The 18532-nt window shown below is 39.5% G+C and overlaps 1 protein-coding gene and 2 long non-coding RNA genes across 11 annotated transcripts in view; 1 reads left to right on the forward strand and 2 right to left on the reverse strand.

The window, feature by feature from the left end:
- NPAS3 (neuronal PAS domain protein 3) overlaps window positions 1-18532 on the forward strand; it is a 671079-nt gene that overhangs the window by 577640 nt on the left and 74907 nt on the right. For all 9 annotated transcript variants that reach the window (XM_089658669.1, XM_089658666.1, XM_089658668.1 and 6 more), the window contains one exon: window positions 1654-1828. In XM_089658669.1, coding sequence (XP_089514795.1) covers window positions 1654-1828 — 175 coding nt within the window. The remainder of the gene's footprint in view (window positions 1-1653; window positions 1829-18532) is intronic.
- On the reverse strand, window positions 1543-6587 carry LOC149440399 (uncharacterized). Its single transcript, XR_016307636.1, has 2 exons — window positions 6497-6587; window positions 1543-1846 (listed from the first exon to the last, which is right to left on the reverse strand). It is a non-coding gene; the product is annotated as an uncharacterized LOC149440399 (long non-coding RNA).
- Window positions 17408-18532, reverse strand: part of LOC149440400 (uncharacterized) — a 48002-nt gene continuing 46877 nt past the window's right edge. Inside the window, exon 2 of the long non-coding RNA XR_016307637.1 lies at window positions 17408-17672. This is a non-coding gene — a long non-coding RNA (uncharacterized LOC149440400). The remainder of the gene's footprint in view (window positions 17673-18532) is intronic.

Below are 18532 nucleotides of genomic sequence, written 5' to 3' on the forward strand. Positions count from 1 at the left end.
GAGACACTGCTATAGTGCTTGCAATTCATTTTTTTTTCGGTTTGGGCAGAAGGCTTGTTTCTTTTTAAGTCATTTATCTACCTCATAACTGCAGTGGAACGTTTTCTGCACTCCTTGATCAAATCTCCCCTTGGCCATTAGAAAGAGGGCAGCAAAATATGCTAAACTCACCATTGTGTGTGTCAAATTGGCGTTAATAATATGCCCGCTCTGCCCCTCCTCTATGGCTGCCAGGCAGTGATGCAATTACCCAGCCTGCTTTCCTACCCGTGATTCCAGGCACCCCCTGCAGCTCAGTGTCATGTAACCTGTTATGTCCGGGTCACAACAGTTTTTTTTCCTCTTTTTAAATTCTACATTTTGGTATATCTGATAGAGGCGAACACTCAGTCGAGTCGTATTTCCGTGTTTAGTGACCGTGCTTGATTACTAACTGCAAAGAGCCATTGGCAACTACCTTCCAGATCTGGGTAGACACGGAAAACAGGCTAACTGTAGTGTCTTTTATATGGACCACTGTATAGTCAGTTATATGAAGGATATGTCCTTCCTCCAACTTCTCTGCTTTAAGTTCATAACAGACCCTGTAAGTTTTACTTATCTACACATGATATGTCTGGAGCTTTTTATATGTGTTTCCATAATGTTAGGCTGGCCATAGTTGGATCTTTTTTTTTTTTTTCAAATCAGCCCGCCAGTTGATCAAAAATAACCAAATGAATTTCCACATCCACACAATGGAGGTGATCAAACACAGTTTTCCAACATTTCCATTTGAGAGACGTCATCCATTAGATCAACTTCTCTGGAGTGGGAATGGCAATAGAAGGATAGAACTTTGTCAGGTCCCTGCTAAACCAGCCAATTTTCATTTGATCTATGGCAAGTTTAGTCTTCTTTCCATCATTGTATCTGAAATATTTATTCTTGGTGATTGGTGCAGCCACTCTTTTAGGAGAATTGTAGCAAATCCTATGTTTCACATTCTTTCAAGAACCAGGGTCATTTTTTAAATGATCTGATCAGGTTTTATTATGTATTTATAAAATACTTCTCCTTTCAGATTTAATAGTCCTCTTCCGTAGGCAATGGTAATGTTGGCAGGACATAAATCAATAGTCATTAGATGTAATATTTTTCTTGTGCTTTGGTAGCCTTTGATGATGAGACCTCTATATTGTATTGTGGGATTTAATGCTAGGGTTGACAAAGCTGGCACCCAGCAAGGTAATTATGCAATCCAGGGGGTATTTGGGTGTTAGGTTAATGTATAGGTGTACTTCTAGTCATAACTACCTTAACCTACCCTCCAAAATCTTATTGATGCCATCTATACCTCTCCAGGTTCCAAACCACCAAATCCTAGTAGATCTCCGGTACCCTCTGGGACTCCAGATTTATCATTTTTAGTGACCATCATTATAAGGTACCCAAAAAATCCCAGTATGCTTCATGTCTTATGTTGGCCCCCGAAAAATTGTTCTGGAATCCTATTCAGTGTGTACAGTGTACTCCTGGTTTACAAGACTTTCTATATATTGGTTTAAAGTATATATGCACTTTTATTTATGTCATGGTTATCCACAATCAAGTGTTTTCTTTATGAATTCTTATTTGTCATGAATGTTTATATGGATCTTTTATTCTCTGCAGGTGGAGCTGACTGGAAGCAGCATGTTTGATTATGTTCACCCAGGGGACCACGTAGAGATGGCAGAGCAACTTGGCATGAAGCTTCCACCCGGCCGCGGACTTCTCTCGCAGAGTGCCAATGATGATGGTGCCAGTTCAGCATCTTCATCCTCACAGTCAGAGACTCCAGAGCCGGGTAAGTGTGATGGAGGAGCTGTATGGGATGCAGGAGATTATCTGTATAGGTATACTGCAAAGTCAAAACTAGAAATGAATCTTTAGGATACAAATGAGAGCACATTCTGCATGGTCATCCCACTAGACACCACCTGTAAGTGAAATTGGTTTTGAGTGGACTGCCTCTTTCTTACATAACTGTTATAGAAATCCAGTGCAAACAGATGATATATTCCAGTTCCCTTTACATGGTTCTATGCTGCGTCTCCCCAATGTAGGTGTAGGTGAGGCTGCAGTGTGCTCAGAAAAAGGACATGAACCATGAACCAGTAAACACGCCACTCTAAATTTTTATAGACTCTAATTTAGGGGCATTCAGTAGATGATACTGGCAACAATAAGGTAGCCATCCACTCTACAGTTAGTTTAAAGGAAAGTGTTAACATGACCAGAATGCACATATGTATGAAAGGATTTTGCTTAATGTAAAAAAAAATTTGTATTCGTATCATTTCTTACCTTTTCAGATACTGGGCTCAGTTCCCTAAATCATATCGCATGCGGTTTTTGGGTCACATGACACATTTTACCCAAACATCGCATATGATATTGAAAATGTCAATTCACTATCCCTTTATGCACCATTCACCTTAAAAGGCAGAAATGTTCGGTTAATACCGCATAAAACAATGTTATAGTCAATTCAATAAAGGAAATAAATAAATGTGGGAAAAAAGTAGTAGTCCGGGCATGCAATAGTTAAAGAATGTCTATATTTCAGCTGGTTGTCAAGGAATCGGCATCTGCCGACAGCCGCTGGACATACTTCAGGGGAATTTTTTTTTGGGGGGAGGGGGGACTTTGGTATGGATTAGGGGGGACTCCCACACTGTTTTTTGAAAAAAAAAATTTGAGGCGGCTCTTCTTTTGTTTAAATTCTGCTATCTATGGGGAATCCCGCTGACAGCAAATGAGTCATGGTTGTTTAGGACGCACCGAGTGCCGATTCCTTGACAACCAGTTATTCACTGGTTGGTAAAGATGTCGTCTACCGCCAGCTCCTTGACAACCAGCTATCTTTTCTTTGTTAAGGACGCCAGCAGATGCTGGTCATAAAATACTGCATGTTTTCACTATTAAAATACTGCATTACCTAAAATAGCCCATGCAGTATTTTAGTAACATTTGTTAGTGAATTGAAAAAAAAATATTTTGATAAATGTTGAGTTATGTTACCACTGATCTCGAAACGGTAAATACTTCTTAGTGAATTGAGCCCACTGTGTTTATAAAAAAAAAACCTAAAGCAATTATTTCTTTTAAATAAAAACAAGGCAAAACTTTTTTTTTTTAATTTGACCTAAAGCAATTATTTCTTTTAAATAAGAACAAGAAGGCAAAACTTTTTTTTTTTCATTTGGCATAGACTAAGGGAGGGTTATAGCCCCTGTCTGGTTGTTTTTTTGCCACCTGAGTACAACTGGGGAGATTTCCCTTCACTTCCTCTGTCAAAGCTAGAACAGGAAGTGTGAGGAAATCGCTACAAAGTGAGGAAATCTGTGGTTGTCATCAGGGTGCCCAGAACTAGTGACCCAATTGGAAGATTTCATCTCTGCTCCTGTTAACCCGAAATGTGTGATTTTCTTTCACTTTCACTCAGAACAAAACAGAGAAGGTGAATCTCCCTAACAGGCACAGATGCCAATAAATACTTGGCAGGTGTTCTAATCCCTCTCCACTCTATTCAAAACATAATACTTTGGCCTTTAGCCCTGGTTCACAGCGATGCGGTGACAGTTTCAAATCGCATGACAAGTCGCATCCTATTATCTGCAATGACACCTTTCAAATTGGTGCAACTCCAACTTTGCAGTGCTGCACCGATTTGATAAAGAGACTCCTGCACTATTTTTTTGCGATTTCAGGTGCAGCTTGCATAGACATCTGTGCATGAAGTCGCACCTGAAGTCACACTGACATGCGGCTTTGAAATCATGTGTCTTCAAATGAAGTCGCACGAGTTCAAAGTCGGATTCAGCTTGAATCGATACTTTAAGACAAAGAAATACGTTTATTTAAAACAATTCAACAAGTATGTAGGAGAAAATCCAGAGAAACCGAATTGCACAGGAAGGATTGAGGAAGGATTGTGACATTCAGGTTGTAGAATGCCATCGCATGCTGGTGAAGGGTGTGGATTGACGAATGTGAAACACTGCGCGAACTCTGAATAAAGGATTCTGATGACGACTGATCTGATAAGAAGCAGCAAAATCAATGCATTTGAATACAGCTCTACATTTTATTTTCGTGCCTTCTTTCTTGGCCAACAGACCTTTATAAGATAAGCCTCCAACATCATCTATAAAAATACTCTAAACAGGCTTTAAGCTCATTGCTTCAATTCTAGAAAATGGTAGAGGAAGGGGGGCCGACACTGTGGCTCTGTGCTCCCCTACTCCTTCATTGTGCTCTGACGATAATTCAAGCATTAGGGGAAAATCCATTTATAAATTAAACAAAATGACTTGATATCCATCGTTCCCCAGTTCATCACGCTGTTCAAACAGCCACGAGATTGGCGTCTTGTCCCCGGCCTTCCGAGAGCCTTAGTAATTAGATCTGTGACGGATTTATCCTTTGCTGATTGAAGCTTTAAATTAATTGAAGTTCCACGTTTGTGGTTTTCTGTGTTTTTTTTTCTTTTTTTTTTTTTCATTGCAAGGTTTTTGCCTAGTGCTTATTCTCTCTGGATCACTCTCATGGGGAATGCTGGAATCCGATTTTTTTCTCTCTTGTTTCAACGTGTATGTGAGCACAAAAGGGACAGTATTTTGGAATTGAGAGGGGACTCTGAGCTTTTGTTTGTTTAGCTTCTTTTCAAGTTAAGGTATCCTTCTTTCAGCCATAAATACACCCAATGCTAGCTACATGATCATTGCTTGTTCGGGGACTAACTTACAATGTATGGCATTGTTGGCAACATATCATCTTGAATTGAATACAGATTTAGTATTACTATTCATAATTGTTGGCTTAGAGAAATTAGACTATCTTATGTTATTGTCTATCATTAAATTCATATGAATCAATAGGACACATATCAACTTCACTAAATCCCATTATAGATTTAAATAAAAAAACTTCCCTCTCTTGATATGAATAGAAATCAATGCTTGCAAGGTTCCTTATGTGACCTAAGATCACATGGCTTCTAGTTACCATGAGCATTGTGGGAATTCACTTCGTTAGAGACTACAGAGCACTTTTTTTATTCGTTCTTCTCAATGTGATAAACTTTGGCTATAAAAGTAAAGTCAAGGATCACAAAGAGTAACTATTGTACAGCTCTGCAAGACAGCAATATGTAGTGAGAAATTACGTATGCCCCTATGTATCCGTACAAACTATACATACGTACTGTAGAAGCAAGGTTTTTAAACAAAGTATTTGTCACTACAACAAGCAGAATATTTTTAAAATACTTTTTCAAAAATTATTATCCTTTTTTAAGTGGCTAAACAAAGTGATCAGTATTACTCCTAGCCAAGCCAGGTTCCTATATATTTAGATGGTATATACAATAATGTTAATTTCCTTTTGGATCATAAATAAACAGTATACACAAGCTTTCTGTAGACATGGATTACCAGAACCCTTAATGGATTCAGTGTGGGGAAATGTCACTAGCACACCAAGGATTCTTCAATCGGGTTCACAGATATATTTTGTGGTCACGTGGTACATACAAAAGCAATGTTTCTAAGCCACACAAGGCCCCTTCATCAGGCAAGTGACCCCTTTGAGGAACCATTGTTGTGCTGGTGATATTTCTTCGTATTGAGAGTCTATGGTTTGCAGCTTGTGGTCACTACAACACCCAACAATACTGAACAGCCATCTTCAGGAACGTGTGCATTGGGAATATTGTGAATGGACTTAATGGATTGAGGGTCTGTCTACCCAAAACTGATATTACAGTTTTTGATAAATGGTGAAAAACTAAACCGCGTGTTTCTTGTATCTCCCGGGGAATTTATTGGTGAGATATCTGCACTTGAGTTCTTGGGCGTGTGCACATGCTTTGGCCATTATGAGGAAGCCCCACTCTCAGGAACCCGCAATACTCTCAGGTAGATAGAGTGAGATCAGAAAATATGGCATGGAGACAAGACAAGACAAAACTCCAACAAGAAAGTTAAAAAAACTTGATGGACCACTTGGTCTTTTTCTGCCAACACTCTTCTGTTTCTATCTCTCTTTTGGAGTAGTAAAGACATTTACAAGGCTGGCTCAACGAACCAGGTTTCATCTGTACCTACAATGTCAGTTTTGATAAAATAGATTTTAGATCAAATAGATTATATGAATACATGTGGAGGTGAGACTTCATAGTTAAAAACTTGCCTAGATATGGCAGAACTGGCTAGTACACCTAAAACATGACAGCTGGCACCTCCTGAAAAGCAAGTAGCTTCCTGAATTCTGAAATGTGTCCCATAGGCTATACATGCAGGCCTTATGTTCACAAATACAGGTTTTCTCTTTTTTTCTATTTTCAGCTCCAATTCTTTCCCCTTTTCCATTTCTTCTATTTCTCATGTCTTCCTCATTTATTCCTATTTTTCATATTACCTTCCCACCCTCCATATATTCCTATATAGTTTCCATCCCCTCGCTTCCTCACCTCTCCCTCCTGTTTTCGCCGGTAGTACGCTCCTCTTTTCTCACGCTGCTGCTGCGTACTGTTCTCTCTTGTGGCTCGCTAGCAATTCAATTATAGAGACGCGAGATATCGAGTCTCTGGCGGAGTAAGGGCCTCGGCTGACAAGAAATATGACAGACTACTTACAGCGTGTTTATGCCGTTAAACTTACCCTTGCCACACCTGCAATATGGTAAATGTCAGGGTTTTGTGGGTTTAATAGCATGTAAACACAACTGTGCAAGCCTGCATCTGTTTTGTGCTGTGCACCTGTCTTCTGTATACAGTGATTTTCCTGCATATACCATCCCTAGTTTTTGTTTTTTGCTTTCTGTTCCAGTATTCACAGTCTACATCTATGCTAATCTCAGAGTGGTATATGGGAACACAAACCGCCCTTTTCGTTGCTGCAGTCCCAAGGACAGCGGAGATATGCAGAGTACATCAGCTCTTCAGAGCAATCACTCAGATTGTATTTACTGTGTTTAGATCTTTTAAGAGAGTAGTGGATCGGATGCTATGGGTGACAGCATTTTTTTTTTTAATTAATTGCTCTAAGCAGCATTTAATAAGCCTGATTTCTAACAGAACTGGGGAACACATTGGTTAATTGGGCAGGTACATGGCAAATGATGATCAACTTGGATAAATGTAAAGTTATGTGCCTGGGCACCTTCATTGTACAATTGTGGGAAAATAGAAATGGTTAAATCACTGATGGAGAAAAAATGACCTTACAGATCAGATTTAATACCAACATGCAATGCCAACCTGCAGCTTCTAAAGCTAGCTAGATATGCTCTTGAAGGAAATGATGCAGAGATTTAAGGCAGACTTAATTTTCCAAACTGCAGTTTATAGCATTTCCATCTTGATTATGCATTTCAGTTTTTGGCATTAGTTCAAAAAAGCATATCCTGAAATGGAAGGAGTCCAGAGAAGGGCAGCTTAATTAGTCAGAGATTTGGAGTACATACTGTATATTACAATGAAAAGACTAATTGAACTGAATTTATGCACTCCTGCAAAGACACCGTTAGGACCTGTAACTTTTCCTATTCAGGGTCTATTTAAAGCTTAAGTTCATTTTTTTATCAGCACAAGGGACAAAGTACTTATATTGATTGCCAATTGTCTCCTGTTGTGAAGGCTGCTCTGTTCATTTTAATTTTCAGTCCTCTGCCCCCGTACCTCCACAATGGTAATCTTCTGGTGTTGCGGGGGTTAATTGAACCTGGCGTAGGCACTCATCAAGAGTGCCAACTATTCCCACTGTTTCCCCCCCTCTTCCATTCATGAAACCAATCCTATTGCTTTTCACAATGAAAAGCTCTTTATGAATGGAGGAAGCGGTCCTTTAACTCATCTGGACATTGATCCCTCCATTCATAGAGTGCTTTTCATTGCAGCAAGCTATACTACAGCATCTAGGAATAGGGGAGAGGACGGAAAGGGTGGGCACAGTCATCACTCCTAAAGAGTGTATATGACAGGTCCAGCAATTCATATTAACCCCACAGCAAGAGACACTTCTCATTCAATGCAAGTACTATGCCATGTGCTGGTTAAAAAAAAAAAAATTACTTAAACTTTAAAGTCCCCAACGCCTGGCCCACTAATACTCATTTTCACTCCCCAGTACTTTGTTGCTTTGCATGTCAAACCCTGTGAAAGTTCCTTGTTGCCCTTTCAAGTTGTTGATGGTCCTTCCAATTAAAGTGAATGGGGCTTAGGCCATGCATGCAGTCGGAATGTAGTGCAAAATTTAAAAAAACCTGAAAAGCTGCTGGTTGGCCCTAGACAGGCCACGGATCAAAGTTCACCAGGGAGGTGCATATTATGTGAGTATGCTAAAGGTGCACAGGAAAGTTATTTGTGTGATTTCCCAGAGAGCACTGCTTGAAATCCTCCTATTATAGTTTAGGGTCAATTTACTAAAACTGGAGAGTGCAAAATCTGGTGCTGGTCTGCATAGAAACCAATCAGCTTCCAGGTTTTTTTTGTCAAAGCTTAATTGAACAAGCTGACGGTAGAAGCTGATTGGCTACCATGCACAGCTGCTCCAAATTTTGAACTCTCCAGTTTTAGTACATCAAATCCTTTCTGACTAAGTGAATTTTATATGTATATTTTTTATTAAAGGTGTGTAATAATAAATTCAGTTACACATGTAGTTATATAGCCTGAAAGAAGGACCTAGAACCTAGTGATCTTTCTTTTTTCATACATAATACCTTAACCGTAGTTACATAGTTATTCTGGCTGACAAAAGACAAAAGTCCATCAAGTTCAACCATAAAAAAAAAAAAGTTATAATCATACACCCACAGTTAATCCAGAGGAAGGCAAAAAAACCCAGCAAAGCATGATCCAATTTGCTCCTACAGGGGAAACATTTCCTTCCTGATCCCTCGAGAGACAATTGGATATTCCAGGGATCAACTTTACCTATAAATGTTGGTATCCAGTTATATTCTGTGTATCCAAGAAAATTAGCTCTCTTAAAATTGAGCGTTTTTATTTTTCCAGTATGTGGTTGCTGTTTACAGCCAACAATAAATTAAGTAATGTTATGGTCACTGCTACCCAGATGTTCTTTTATATGGACATTCATAATAAGCTCTGATCGGTTTTAGATTACAAGGTCCAGCAGAGCATCATTCCTAGTTGGGGCCTCTATGAACTGTACCATAAAATTGTCCTGTAGTAGGTTTAAACATTTCTGCCCTTTAACTGTTCCTGCTGTACCATTACTTCAGTCAATTTCCTGGTAGTTAAAATCCCACATTATTATCATTGTCCCAGCCCTTGCAGCTCTTTCGATCTGTGCGAGGAGCTGAGTCTCCACCTCCTCATTAACACTGGGAGGCCTATAACAAACTCCAATGATTACCTTTGTAGTACGCACCCCCATGTGCAGTTCCACCCATAATGCTTCAGCCTCATCACACTCTCCATCAACTAGGTCCTCTTTCACACTCGCTCTGAGATCTCTTCTTACATAGAGACATACACCACAACCTTTCCTATTTACCCTGTCCCTCCGAAAGAGAACATAGCCAGGATTATAAATGGCCCAGTCTTGTGTAGAATGATGCCAAGATTCAGCAATACCAATTAAATCATAGTTCTGTTCATTCACCAAAGCTTTCAGCTCACCTATTTTGCTTGGCAGACTTTTGGCATTGGTGAACAAACACTTTAAATCATTGACACCTTGTGCACACGTAGTCTGCATATTTTTTTTTTTTTTCATACAAATGGTACCAATTCCACTAGTTGTTTGTAACATGGGAACCTTCTTATCATCTGCCATAGCCCTCCCCCCATCTTTCCCCATTCCACTCACTGATAAGTACTGACCCCTGTCTGAATTAACTACCCCGTTATAATCTAATTCTCCCTGCTCCCTCGATCTTAGTTTAACTACTCCTCCAGCCTTCCCATAAACCTGTCCTCCAGCACAGCAGACATCATTCCATCAATATTCTTATGTAATACCATGGTGCCCCCCCTGAGGTTTAGCACTCCTAGTTCTAAGTTACTATCCTTATTGCCATTGTTTAATTTGAGGATTGACTTACTGCTTGGTTTGTTTTCATAGTCCTGACATATACAGAAAGCAGGTGTTGGGGATTATTATAGGCCAAAAGCCGACGTATTCTGTTCAAAAGATAATGATGCTTTGCTTGATTTCCCCCTGCCTGCTACATGTGCTGCACAAGCTTACGTTGACTGAACTCCTTTGCAGCCCCTCTCTGAGTATACAGCTTTCTCTGGGGTAATGACTGAAACTGCTATAGAGAATTATGACAGTCCAGTGGAGCATACACAAAGATGCAGACAGGGACTGACAGAGTTCTTTGTGGCAGGGCCCCATAATTACCCTGATGTGTGCCCTGGGATGTATGTTCAAAATTTGTTGAAGCTGCTGTGGGCCTTCAAGTATAGGGTGTTGTGGGAGACACAATTGCATAGGGCAGGGGTCTCCAAACCTTTTAAACAAAGGCCAGTTTGCTGTCCTTCAGATTTTAGGGAGGGCCAGAGTGTGGCCAGGGAGGGCAAAAAATGGCCCTGGCCCAACATCAGTGAGAATAAACATTGCTTCAGCATTGGTTGTCAGTTACATAGCGTCTGTGGTTAGTAGGAAGAGGAATAGTGCCCCATCATTGGTTATAATGGGAGGAATAGTGCCCCATCATTGGTTATAATGGGAGGAATAGTGCCCCATCATTGGATATACTGGTTGGAATAGTGCCCCATCACTGATATCAGTGGGAGGAACAGTGCCTCCAGTGGGAGGAACAGTGTCTCATGATTTTATATCAATGTAAGGAATAGTACCCCATTATTGATAGCAGTAGGAGGAACAGTACTCCATCATTGGTATTGCTGGGAGAAATAGTACCCTATCATTAGTGTCAGCTGGAGGAATAGTGCCCCATCATTGGTATCAGTGGGAGGAATAGTGCCCCATCATTGGTATCAGCGGTAGGAATAGAGCCCCATCATTGGTATCAGTAGGAGGAATAGTGCCCCATCATTGGTATTGGTGAGGGGAATAGTGCCCCATCATTGGTATTAGTGAGGGGAATAGTGCCCCATCATTGGTATCAGTGGGAGGACTATTTCCCCATCATTAGTGTCAGTGGCAGAAATTATGCCCCACTGTTGATGTCAGTGGGGGGAATAGTGCCTCATATCATTGGGAAAAATAGCGCCCCAAGGGCTGGATAATGGCTAGCAAAGGGCCCCATTTTGGAGACCACTGGCTTAGAGCAAGTCAAAAGTGCACATGCCATTTGTTGTCAAACTCCTGGCTTGCAGAACTTGAAGGACTTTCACTTGAGATCCGTGCATGAACCGTCTGTTACCAAAAGTGGTTCCTTACCTAATTTCCTATCTTGCTGTTATACTTGTGTCAGTGAATTCCTAACTTCTATATAAATCAGACTGGTTACTACAAACACAGATGACTGTGCTGAAAAATTGGTGAGGGCCAAAAGCCACCTAAACATATATCTGTGTGGAGGACTGGGCATCCAAAGAAACCAAATATAAATGTATAAGGAGGCAACAAATACAGCCTGGGTATCAGATCCAAGATCCCATCATTTTAAAGCTGCAGTGCTAGCCACTGAGTGACCAATCCTTTCTTCATTTTTGCCTTTAATTTGACCCTTACTTTTCCAATCATATGCTGTAGCGTAAAGATCAGCAGGTCTCTGGTTATCTATATCTAGACAGAGATAGCTGAAATGACCATCTCTGAACTTGGAACTCCTTTGTAAGTTGAAAATATTCATGTGTTCGACCTATTCTGCAATTCTTCCCTCCACCCAGCATTCAAGTTGTCCACACGCGCTCTCATCCTCTCCCCACCTCCTAACGAATCCTGTTAATTCTGAGTGAATAGCAAGCAGCTGAGACCTTGTGAGGAGCTGAAGCATTTATTCAGCCGGCACGCAGTTTTTTCTTTATCATAATTATTTCCAAGTCAGATCTCCTCCCTGATTTCCTAACGGGCCTCTCTCTCTCCGAACAACATCCCGGATCCAGAGGCCGTGATAATTCAAACCCCAAACCTCACGGGTCCTGTACCTTCTCTTTTTTTTTCTTTCACTTCTTTTTTTTTTTCTTTTTTTTATTCAGCTTTTTTTCCAAGGACATTTTTTATTACAAAGCTGATGAAATTTGCATATTAATTTGTTCCTTTCAGTTTCTCTTTTTTTTTAAGATTAGACGTGACAGGCGAGTATCAGAGCTTACGCTAGTCAATGTGGATAAAACAGGCTAAAACACACCGGGTTTACTGAGAGGAGGAGATGAGAATGTTACATTCATCTGCTGTACAGCTATTACTTAACTCTTGAGCTGCCACAGAGGAGTCCACAATATTATAAAGGCTTCATCTTGTGCACATAAAATTAGGATTGATACCACTGCTTACTACTGGTGTCCTTTAGTTAGACTGTGTTGAAGGCCATGTCCATCTAACACTAATATACTAGCTTTGGTTGGAAACTGATTGACCGGATTCTTAAGTTATTATTAGTTTACCAGTTATAAGGCCAAGAGAGGATGTTTCGTTCCTTCGGATGATTGGGGGAGTCCCAGATAGACGTGGGATTTCTAGCTTTAATGAGAAACCCCTCTCTTTTTTCTTTTATCAGGACCAGCTAAGGGTATTGCTGATTTATTCCGCTAGCTTGCTTTAGGTCATGGCAGACAGGCAGCAGTAATCAGTTAGGGACAAGCTCACCTTGTATAAATACATAAATAGTCCATATAGTAAACTTGGTGTTGTTCACTTTAAGGTTCCTGCAGATGACGAGGGGACACTCTGTGAGCTTGGAGGAAAAGTGTTTGGTTTAAGGTCAGGAAGGCATCTTAACAGTAAGAGCTATGGAAAAGTGTAATAGACTTCCATGGAAGCTAGATCTAGCCATCTGTGTAGAAGGCTGGATGTTTTTCTAAATGGATAAAATGTAACTGGCTATTAATATTGGAAATAACACTGCAGATTGTTGAACCAGGGAGTATCATTGCCTTAAGATATAAGGAAAGATTTTTTTTTTGTCATTGAATTAAATTGGTCCATGCTGTATAAGGGTTACTTTGACTTTCACTGGATCAACTGTGGATTAGAGTTTTGAAGATGTTGTTTTTTAATTTATTTAAATGCCTTTGCTTTAACTCAATGGCTATGTACCTGTTTTCAACCCAAATAACTATGTACCCATATAATTGAAAGTACATTTCTGATTGGCTGCTTGTTATGAGTGTATGAAAATGTGAAAGTCTGACACTATCCAGTCAGTGATCCTTACACTTGGTTTGTCAGAGCTCTAAAATTCAGATATATTTTGTTTCTTAGAAAAAGAGTGTTGGTGAATCACTTGACCCTGGTTGAGGAAAAATGTTATCAAGGTCAAGAGAGGTTAAAAACAAAGGCAGCTTTTTAAAGTAAAAGGCAAAGGCAACTCTGTTGATGCTAGTAGGCCACAAAAGGTCTTCAAAATGTAGGTTATATGTGAATTAAAAGCATAGGAATGACACACACATCTAAAAGTTCTTATATCAATGAAGTTTAAAAAAAGTAATCAACATATCTTGGGGTCCTCTTCATCACACCTTATCACAATAGCAAAGTTATGTAAAAAATGTCCTGAACTAGAATAGACTGGGTATCTGTTGGGAGGCATGTGCTGAAGGCTTGCACTAGTTGCCAGTTTACCAGCCTGTTCGACCTGTTAATCCAGCGACAGGAGGGAGCCTTCAGGGCCCTCCTTCCAACAGATACCAACTATTGTTTAGCTTTACAGCTGTTAAACCGGTGACCGATGTAAAGTTTCAGTACATGCCTCCCAGCAGACACACTCTGCTTAGCCAATTCCAGTTCAGCACATCTCAATATCTTTATTGCGCTAAATCCTGATAAATGGGGACCGGTGAGCCACCAACACATATTGAATGCTTTTTCTAACTTTTGCTAATATTAATAAAGAATTAGTGGACTTGCTTGAAACCCCTGGTCAGCACTTACTTGGAACACTTAACACTGCCGGCTATAGCTTGTGGCACTGATCGTTCAGTTAAAACCTGACAGACTGGTTGTAACGATCAACTTCTGTACAACCAGCTTGCCCATACATGGACTGAAATTCGTCTGGTCCCAGCTGAACCGGCTGAATTTCGATCCATGTATAGCCACCCTTACTGTATACATACAGTATGAGCCCTTGCTATTACAAGTGTGGGGAAGCACGTGGCCTTTTCCCCTTACTCCAAAGATGCGGTGCACCTGCCTTGAACATGTCACATTGATGGAGGGCGAAGATCATTAGGACAGTGTAAGCTCCAGCACAGAACATATTCAAGGATTAGGACAGATAAAAGCAGCAGCGTATGTATTAGTGAATGGAGGAGGGGCAGCTTATCATGAGAACCTGTCAAGTTCTTTTTGATTTTGTACTAGCATAACCCTTTTTAGTCCTTAACACATAACCCTTCACCAATGTTATCCTTGTGCCATTGACCAATACTTAATCTGAATCTTAAAGAGAACAAAAAATTGAATTAACCTGTGATTTCTGAACTGTTAGAACATTGGACCGAAACCTTTGTACAGAAATAACTAATTGAGCTCCCTGGTTTTCCTATCTGTCCATGAAGTGTGCCTCCTCTGCCAGCATGTGATTTTTTTTGTAGATTTTCACATGTTTAATGGCAGCTGCCATACCGGAAATGGAACAGCCTCATGCGATAAAAGAGAAACCAGTAGCTTTACTAAGCCATTTACATATATATTGCAAAATACTCAACTATACCTTATATTTTATCTAGTGCATTAGTTTATTTTCTGTTTGAGGTCTTTATGAATATATAAGCAGTTATATTTTGCGCTCAGGATCAATTTGTTTTATCAGTTAAAAGTAGTTCTTATCACTGTGTACTGTATTCTATTACTCACACTCTAGTGATCCATCTGGATTACTAGTGTATCCAGTTCACTGCCAAACTAATTCATTTCTGCAGATGGTTAAGGTGGGGTTTAAAGGAAACCTGTCATCTATACATACACAACAACAGATTAAAGATAATATCCATCTCTAGGCAAAATTTTGTTTTTCAGAAGTTAGAAGCCCTGTCAGTTTATTTTCCTGTATTTGGCCATGTCCTGGAGATTTTTGCTGACTTCCTGTATTAATGAATGAAAATCTCTCTAGCAAGTACAAAATGGCAATAAAAACCACTTATTGTCTGTAGTGATGGGAAAACAGTTTGTTACTGTTTGTGTCATCATTAGAGATGTTGCCCTACTTCCTTCCACAGTGATAATGTTGTCACCAGAAATGGAAATTGAAGCAGCACACCACTGATAAGAGGTCGTATGCAACTTTATTCCAGTAAAAGTCAGGGGGACAATTCAAAGAACAGTCAACAGGTTTCAGGTGTCCAATAGCTTGACTGAAAGCAATGTGAATGAGCTAGAAGCAAACAGGACATTTAATGTTATTTCTTTTAGAGTGATTATAAGCACATGCCTTGTTAGCAGCTGGCATGGCAAAAGTAAAAAAATAAGTTCTAGGTATATGTTTCCAGTTTCCATTGAGCCCCCTCAATACACCACCCTAGAGAGAGTGTGTGGGAGATCAAACATTTACCTTCACCTTGTATGGCTCTGTATTATACCATCTTGAATGTTGCTTACAGCATCTGGGCTGTACCTATCAGTTAAATGCATTGCTTTCCTTGACACCCCTAGATTTGGGAATTTAGAAGGATACTCAAATGTCATAGCCTTACTGTAGCGCAAGTTCTTATGAACATATTAACCTCTATAATGCAGTTGCCATTATTTCTGTATATGCATTAATGAGGCTGTGGGGCAATTATTGAAAAACGAAAAAATACCCTTGTTTGAACTACAGACTTCCTGATTGGCTCTGAAAATTCTATTGTGTGTACTACTTCTTTATTTTCTCTTGTGTCTCTGGGACAGGAAGCAGAAATAGGGACATAAACAAAAATTAAAACTTGACAGAGGTCCAAACCCTTCTCAGTTCTATCCAAAAGTAAATACAGTGGTACCTCAGTTTACAAATTTAATGCATTCTCTGGGACGTTTTGTACTGCGAAAAATTCGTAGACCAAAACTCGGTTTCCCATAGGAATGCATTGAAAAGCACCTCCACACTCGACGCAACGTGCTACCCACAGACTACCCACAGACCCCAGCATGCACGGGGGCGTCGCCATAAACCTCCCAGGCACAATACATCCTGGGGAAACTTGCTTCAAATTGAAAAAAAAATTTGGAAACCGAGGCATTATTTTCAATGGATTTTCATTTGTAAACCGAAAATTAAGTTAACCGAGGAGTTCGTAAACCAAGGTACCACTGTAAACTATTTTGGCTGCCATTCCACTTTAACTCTGTAAGAAAAAAACAGTAGAACAAAGTAAAACAAAATGCTTACTCTTCTGCTTTTGTGCATGTCCAGTAACCTACAGACAGGTTAGTTGCATATAACCTCCCCACTCCCAATGACCTACTTCTCTTTTCTGGGACCCTAATGGATCCTAGAAGCCTGGTGCCCATCAGCTTTAGGCTGGTTCTTGAGAGGGGAACCCCTAGAAGTACTCATCAGCCACCAACGCTAAACATGGGGACCCCTTCTAGAAGCACTCACCAGCTGCCAATGCTAAACAGCCATTGGGTCTGGTTTTACCATGGAAGAGGGCACATACACTCTTGACCTTGATGACATGAGTTACTTGTTCCTTATTCTTGGTAGGCTAGAATAGTATCTCTGGGGATGGTGGGGTACACTTTTTTTTCTTTTAAGCATTTTACAGTTTTGATCGGTTTTGAAGAGCTTAGCAAATACTTATGCTTATTGTTCATTTTAGGTTTGAAGATGAAATAAACCCAGACTTGGTGTAAGTAATTATTGCGCAGAAATGCATGAGAGTAATTGTAAGCAGGCATATTGTGCAGTTTACCAGCATGTGATGCACCAAGCTCACTGTACCTTGGAATAATTAACATAAGCGTAGTTTGTCTTCCATCTCCTCATTACAGATGGGTTAAAGTATATTCATTTCTTCCATGAATGGTTTATAACACTTTTTTCAGTACCTAATTATATCCTTTTTTTGTTCTTCATCTGTTACTTTTGCTTTATCTTATTTCATTCCTGACATACATATATTGAGCCTATACCCAAACTTACTAGGAGATGTCATATATATTTTATCCCTTCAGTACGCAAAATTGGTTTTGGCTTACTGGCTGGCTTATTTGATGATTTAGACAAATTTAGAAGAAAAATTATACCCCAAGTTAATATTAAAGTTTAAATAAACCCAGTCACTAAAATCCAAATATAAGCTTTGACATTTTAATAAAACTTCAGATATCATATTTAGTCTTTTTAATTCTGCAGCTTTTGTTAAAATAATACTTGGTGATTCTGCCATGAAGGCTCTTGCCTAGGCACTTCCAATTATAGGGTTACAGTGCTGTCTGTTTCCCAATTATGCTCCTGCGTTGTCATCCTGTTATGCACTCTCCCCATGGAGACCACAAGCAGCCACGTTGACGCACATCACACAGGCATGTTCCACTGTTATTGTTGTCAAGCGAATCACCCTGAAAAATAACGAACAGAAGTTCTAAAATGCGCATAGAGAAGAAGTGGCTGCAACAAAGTTGCAGGAGATGCAACAATTAATAAAAACAGTAATTTATTTAGGAAAATCAAGACAATTACTTATGATACACACGAGGTTGATTTACTAAAATTAGAGAGCAAACTCTGGTGCAGCTGTGCATGGTAGCCAATCAGCTTCTAACTTCAGCGTGTTCAATCAAGCTTTGACAATAAAACCTGGAAGCTGATTGGTTTCTGTGCAGAGCCACACCAGATTTTGCACTCTCCAGTTTTAGTAAATCAACCCCAAAGTGCTTTAGCAAACTAAATATTTATTAATGGTTTACATGTGCTTTAACCTAAAGCCCAAATAAAGTTAAAAATAATTGTAGATAAATCAAGTCTGTGTCAAAATGGTACGATATGTTTATATGTCTTATGTGGCAATACTTTTTAACTCACCCCCAACCCCGTACAAAATGTTCTGAATTTTTACTGACACTGGTGCTGAATACAAAAAAAAGATTTTTCAAGTAAAACACAAAATCTGTCAGTTTTTTGCATTCTCTGTTTATCTCTCTCTATATTATATATTTTTTAACTTTAATTGAACATTCAGTTACTATTCATTTGAAAATCATTTTTCTATTTTTTCCAAAGCAAAGAAGCAACATATCTATTTTTATTACTGATTTACTGCAGGAATACAACATATATGATGGAGACGAAAGCATTTGGGTTGCCTTTAAAGGACATCACCTTTCTATCCTGTGGAAAATTGCAGTAGGGTTGATGGACCACATCGCCCACCAATATGATGAAGAAAGGAATTATTTTTGATTTGGACTGGACCAGCTCT

This window comes from Staurois parvus, unplaced genomic scaffold, assembly GCF_062004578.1.
Source record: "Staurois parvus isolate SC_StPar_1 unplaced genomic scaffold, SC_StPar_1.0 ptg001089l, whole genome shotgun sequence".
Lineage (NCBI taxonomy): Eukaryota > Metazoa > Chordata > Amphibia > Anura > Ranidae > Staurois > Staurois parvus.